Below are 5,934 nucleotides of genomic sequence, written 5' to 3'. Positions count from 1 at the left end.
GTTTATGGCCTCAATTCTAACTCCTTATCTTAGTATTTCCTGTAGTAATCTGAGGCAAAACTGAGAGCCAGAGCTAAACTGGCTGACAAATGCCAAAACATTCCTGCAAAGTGGTGCAGCTGTATCCAGTTGAGCTGGATACAGCTGGCAGCCTTCGTGTGGGAAGTGTGTGCTCCTTCAAAATGGGTGTTAAAAGACAGGAAATGTTTGTAACTTCGGTGCAGGGCTGCTCAGTGAGGCAGGACTGTTAAGACAGCTTGCTTTCTCTGCTGCCAGATGCCTAGAGACTAACAAAAGGACAGTCCCTGCACAGATCCAGACTTAAGACTGTGTGCCACCTCTGTTTCCTGTCTGTACAGGACCCACCCCAACAGGTCCTTCAACCCAGCAGCTGCAATCTCAACGCTTCTCCAGTGAGAACCCATTTCTCAGATTATGTGAATGTCATCTTGATGATCCCACTTCTTAAAGTTTCTTTTGTTTTACAGCAATTAACATGTAAATCTGATTTTTTTTTTTTTCCCATGAGCCTTTTTCAAGTGGTATGAATTCCCATAAATCATTTAAATCGGAAGCTCAGAAGTGTCATCTGGATTTTCTTGCCTTAGTCATTCCCTTATCAGATAACTCCCTTGGTGTTACAGCTTTTAGAATTTGCTTTCATTTGCAAGAAGTTTGTTTGAGGGGAAAAATCCAGACCCTTTTAGCAATCCAACATGAGGAAATCCAGTAACTTTAATGCATCTGTTGGTCCCTGAATGCAAAATTGAATAGCCTGGCAAGACTCAAAGGAGGGAAGAAAAGGAGCAAAATCAGTCACAAGTTTCTAATTTTATTTTAACAATCTTGCTTTTTAAAAAATACAAGTTCTGATTAATGCCAGGGGGATGCCAAGTGTCCGTTGGCCACAGGCCTTATCTCTCACTTCAGTTTCCCCTCCTGGGAGTAGTCATTTCTTTTGTCAGGATAGCAAACAGAGAGCAATAAAATGCTAAATAGCTGAGTTGTGTTACAAGGCTTGTAACAGAATCCCAAGGGACATATGTCTTAGTATGGCACAACTTCGTTTAGCAAAGTGTTATTGACCCGGACCAGTAATTTAATGCTGGCAGAATATACAGTAGGTGTGCAAGGTGCGCTGGGTGAGGTATTGTTTGCACTTTAATGGTACCACTCTCTCTCTTCTGCAAACGGATCTATTCTGTGGCAGAAGGATTTAAATGGAAGTGAGAGCTCAATTACCAAAGAAGGGAATTCAAAAGGAGGAGCAGGTTTATAAACAAGACATTGAAGAGCTCTAAATCTTCCTCTGTAGGAAGTAAGTGAAGTGGCAGCAGAGCTGCCCTTTTAGTTGCAAGGGGGCTTCTGGACAGCCAGCTACTATGAGAGCTTTACACTCTCCAAACAGCACGTTTACTAACAACCTAGAAACCATGGCACTACAAAGAACCACTTTTTCTACAAAGCAATTCTATGCAACAGAAGCATCGTTTTGCAGGGTCATCTGTCCCAGGCAACCTTTGCATCCACGGACAAATTTGAACTGTGATTTCACTGTCAATGGTTTAAATGTGCCATGGCTAGATGAATTTCAAATATGCCATTTTCTCAATAATGTCTTAAATGGAAAAAGGCACTCGCTGCTGAAACAGCAACTTTGTTATGTGCTTTGAAGGGGTACTGAAGTAAGACATTTTAATAATTCTGCTGTGATTCTAGTGTCTCAACTATGCTTACACTTCAGTGTATAAGGGATGTTTGTCTACATGCTTTGGTGCTATTGTGAACTTGGCCGTAGGAACAGCAAAACATAGTTGGGGGTGAATAGCTTTTCCTTCACCTAGTTTTTGGCAAAGTTGTTTTTTTTCTTTTTTCTTCAGCTGTTTGATGGAAGCATTGTGTACTCCTGGGTACAAGTATCATCTCATTCTCGAATAATACTGTAGTTCTTTCTGAGCTTTTACTCTCTGTTTAATGCTGAAAAAGGAAGGTGCAAGGAAATAAATATCTGTACAAGCATAATATACCTGTGATCACACCTCCTTTGGCCAGGAACTTAGCATCCCCTCAACACATCTCACATCACATAGGAAAAGTTCACAGTACCAAGTTTTACAATCACAGTCACTCACAGCACCAAGATTGTCCAGACAAAAAGAAGTTACTGAAGAGAAAGGCCACTGGCCAAAATTCACACAATTGCCCACGTAAGGGCTCAGGTTAAAAATAAAGCACTGGTGGGAAAGTTAAGCCTAGCCTTTGCTGACTCTCCATTTGGCGGGGGGAGAGCAGTGAGTCACCCATCCTAGCTGCAGCTCTGAACAGAACAGTGCTATTGCCCCATCTTTTCTAGGGGCTTTTCTAGCCCCTCAAAACTCCTCAGCCACCCGAGAGCTGGGGGAGAAGAGCCTGATGGCACCCCCACTTCTGCCTGGGGGAGCTGGAAGTTACCAGACTGTAAACATTTTGTTGTAGCAGTCCACTGGAGCAGGCAGTTGATCCCACTCTGTGAAAAGGGAGGTGGGACAGGCTCAGTCCCACTGAAGCCTGAGCCCTGAAGGAGAGAATGGATGTGTGTGCAGAAGTCTGGGCTGTGCCTGCAGTCCTGCTGTTGGCTCTGGGTAGCAGTTGGTTGTGCTTCATTTCCCCTTCCCGTCAGGACAGCTTGAAAAAAGGCTTGGGACAGGAAACTGGCATTTTCCCAATGAATGCAGCCTTGCCCAGATAACAAAATATAAGCCTGGAAGGGGCAAAGTCCTTCCTCCAAACATGGCCTCCATGCTCCTGCTTCCATTTGGCTGGTGTCAGGAGCAGCTGTAGCCAGGCAGAAGAGCAGGCCTTAACCCCCACCCCAACGTTCATGGAGCTTAAAACCAAAGATAACTGTGTTTCTATGAGAGGTTACCAACAATTAACTTTTTCCCCGCCTACCCTTAACCACATGCACATGGAGGACAGGATGCTGGTCTGTGGGCTTTCAGCAAAGCTCGGGAGCCCCTCTGCCTCGAGGGCTCCTGCAGCACTTTGCTTTCTGCGCTGAAAAGTGAGGTTCACCGAGCGCAGGGCCCACCCTGAGCCACGCTGACGTCCTCTGCCCCGCTGTTTGAGTGGGGGCACTTTGCAGGCTTAGCCCCGTCTCTGCTCTCAAACAGATGTGGAAGGGGGGCCAGAGGAAATCTTTCCGGCCTATGTAAAGGGAGATCCTATGCTCTGCGTAAAAGAAAACCAACACTGATCCCATAAACATGCATATTCACAGAGAATTGAGAGCCCCGGCACCTGGGTGCTGCCCTCTGAAGCAAGCAGTAGGCTGCTGTAAACCCTGTTCTCACCAGAAGTAAATGTCTCGGTGGTAGTGAAATGGGGACTAAGCCCCTGGATTATGTTTCTTTAGCATGTGAAGTCAACGGAAGATGCAAAAGGTTGAAGCACAGAGGTAGACATTTTCGGCTTGGAGAAAGTGGCTCCTAGGCTTGAAATGACCGGATGGCCGGCGTGCTCCCAGGGGTTCCCCAGCTGGTATGCAAAGGCCCTCTGCAGCTCTGCTGCTGGGAAACAGAGGTGGCAGCTCTGCAAGTCCTCGCAAAACCAAAGCGTGCTTCTTTTCGTGCGGCCCGCACCCCGAGGGCACGTCTCTGCCGGTCAGGCCACTCTCACATCTCAGCGTTGTGGTCAGCAGAGGTTCTTCAAGGAGGGGACAAAATCCGCTGGTCCCTGTTGTTTAGGAGGAAAAGATAAAAACTAAACCTTTATGGTCACAAAGCAACGTGATGTCCTGGTGGGGAGCGGGAGGGGAAGAGTGGGACCCTCCAAACAGTGTGGAGAGGCAGAAGCACTAGAAGAAGACTCGTCGTGAAGGGAGGGTGCGTTTTCCGGGGACAAGCGTCAGCCGTCGGCTCCTGCAGGTAGTCGGGTTTGCGCTGAGCTTCCGCTGCTGGATTTGTCCGCGGGAAAGGAAGGAGGGGAGCGGGAGTCCGACGGGGCCGCCCGCGTCCCCTTCCCCTGCTCGGCCACGGCGGCGGGAACCTGAGCAGAAACGCAGAGAGACTCTGCCGGGAGCGGAGCCGGGGGCGGCGGGAGCCCCTCCGGGGGCGGCGGCGGCCCGGGGCGGGGGGGGGGGAGGGGGGCGCTCAGCCCTGGGCGGTGACCGCCAAGGCGTTGACGTACCCGTGGGGGCCCACGTCGGCGTCGGAGAGCCCGTGGGCCAGCGGGGCGGCGGCGGCGGGGGCGGCGGCGGCGGGGCCGTACTTGGCGGGCGGCGGGGCGGCGGAGGGGCGGAGGAGGCAGCAGGTCTCCAGCGCCTCCAGGCCGCGGCAGGCCAGGAAGAAGAGGTTCTTCAGCATGAAGAGGGAGAGGGGCTGCTGGTAGCGCAGGAGCAGGAGGCAGCGGAGCGCCAGGAGCGGGGCGTCCAGCAGCCCGGCGGGCAGCAGGAGGTGGAGGGCGAGGCGGGCGGCGCCGGGGGGGCGGGAGGCGCTGAGCTCGTACAGCCACAGCACCGGCGAGGCCAGGCAGAGGAAGTAGACGGCGATGAGGAGGTAGCGGAGCGGGGCGGGCAGCGGCGCCGGCCGGCCGGGCTGCAGCACCAGCTCCAGCAGAGAGAAGCTGTCGAGCAGGTCGAGGCAGGTGGCGAGGAAGGCGGCGGCGGCGCGGTGCTGCGGCGGCGGCTGCGGCGGCAGGAGCAGCTGCCCGGAGCCCTCGGTGCCGATGGCCCGCAGCAGGCAGTACAGCAGCGGGGCGGAGAGCGCCAGGGTGATGCGGAAGCCGGTGGTGCCCAGCGGCAGGCGCAGCTCGATCAGCTCCAGGATGGAGGTGCCCAGGATCAGCGCCGCCTTGGGCGTGAAGGCGATGGAGTAGATGAGCCAGGCGAGGTGCGCGTAGGCGAAGTCGCCGCCGCGGGGGGGGGCGCCGGCCCCGCGGCCCCCGGCCCCGCGGCCGCCGGGGGGGCCGTGCAGCAGCAGCGGGTGCGGCGGCGGCGGACCGGGGGGGGGCGGCGGCGGGGGCCGCTCCCGGCGGCGCGCCCGGCTGTTGCGGCAGAAGAAGATGCCCCAGCCGGCCGCCAACACCAGGTCGGTGGCGATCCAGCTGCACCAGTACAGGTCGGTGACGGCGATCAGGTAGAGGTCCAGCAGCGCGCCCTGCCCCAGCAGCAGCACCAGGGACAGCGCCTGGAAGCCCCAGCGCCGCCCGCCCGCCGCCCCGCCGGGCCCCGGCAGCGGCCCCGCCGCCACCGCCCCGCCGCCCGCCGCCCCGCCGCCCGCCGCCGCCGCCCCGTACAGCTCCGCCGCCGTCATGCTGCGGCCCGGGCTCCCGCCGCCGCTGCTGCCGCTGCTGCCGCTGCTGCCGCTGCTGTTGCTGCTGCTGGGGAGCGGCGAGGCGGTGGCGGGCGGCGGGGCGGCGGGCGGCGGCACTAGGGGCTTGCTGATGCTGATGCTGTCCTCCTCCTCTTCCTCCTCCTCCTCCTCCTCCTCCTCCTCGGTGCTGCTGCGGGGGCTGCGGGGGCGGCGGGCCCGCGCCGAGTCCGAGCTCGACCCCGAGCCCCGCCGGCTGCCGCCGCTGCTGGAGTCCCCCGGGAAGAGGGGCTGCCGGTCGGCGGCGTGCGGCGGCGGCGGCGGCGGCGGCGGCTGGAAGGAGCCCGAGGAGGAGGAGACCGAGCGCTGGTTGGAGGCAGCGCGGTGCATGGTCCTCCCCGGCCCCCGAGCCGGCGCGCCGGGCCCGACGGCCGCGCCGCGGCCCCCGGCCCGCCCCCGGCCCGCCCCCCGAGCCCCGCGCCGCCGCACCGGCACCGGCACCGGCGGCAGCGGCGGCGGCAGCGGTGCGGAGAGCCCGAGCGGCGGGAGCCGGCGGGGCGCGGCGGGGGAGGCCGGGGGCGGCGCCGAGCCGCAACCGCAGCAGCTGCCGGAGCCGGAGCGGGCGTCTCCGCTGGCGGCGGTGGGT

At 57.9% G+C, this 5,934-nt stretch overlaps 1 protein-coding gene across 1 annotated transcript; it reads right to left on the bottom strand.

Moving 5' to 3' along the window:
• Positions 1-819: 819 nt before the first annotated feature.
• Positions 820-5,678, bottom strand: TMEM121B (transmembrane protein 121B). Its single transcript, XM_074825844.1, has 3 exons — positions 5,409-5,678; positions 4,168-5,174; positions 820-4,026 (listed from the first exon to the last, which is right to left on the bottom strand). Exons 1-3 carry the CDS (start codon positions 5,676-5,678, stop codon positions 3,756-3,758), a joined length of 1,548 nt encoding a protein of 515 aa, XP_074681945.1. The 3' UTR covers positions 820-3,755.
• Positions 5,679-5,934: the final 256 nt, after the last annotated feature.

This window comes from Strix aluco, chromosome 5, assembly GCF_031877795.1.
Source record: "Strix aluco isolate bStrAlu1 chromosome 5, bStrAlu1.hap1, whole genome shotgun sequence".
Lineage (NCBI taxonomy): Eukaryota > Metazoa > Chordata > Aves > Strigiformes > Strigidae > Strix > Strix aluco.
This window is presented reverse-complemented; position numbering and strand designations above follow the sequence as displayed.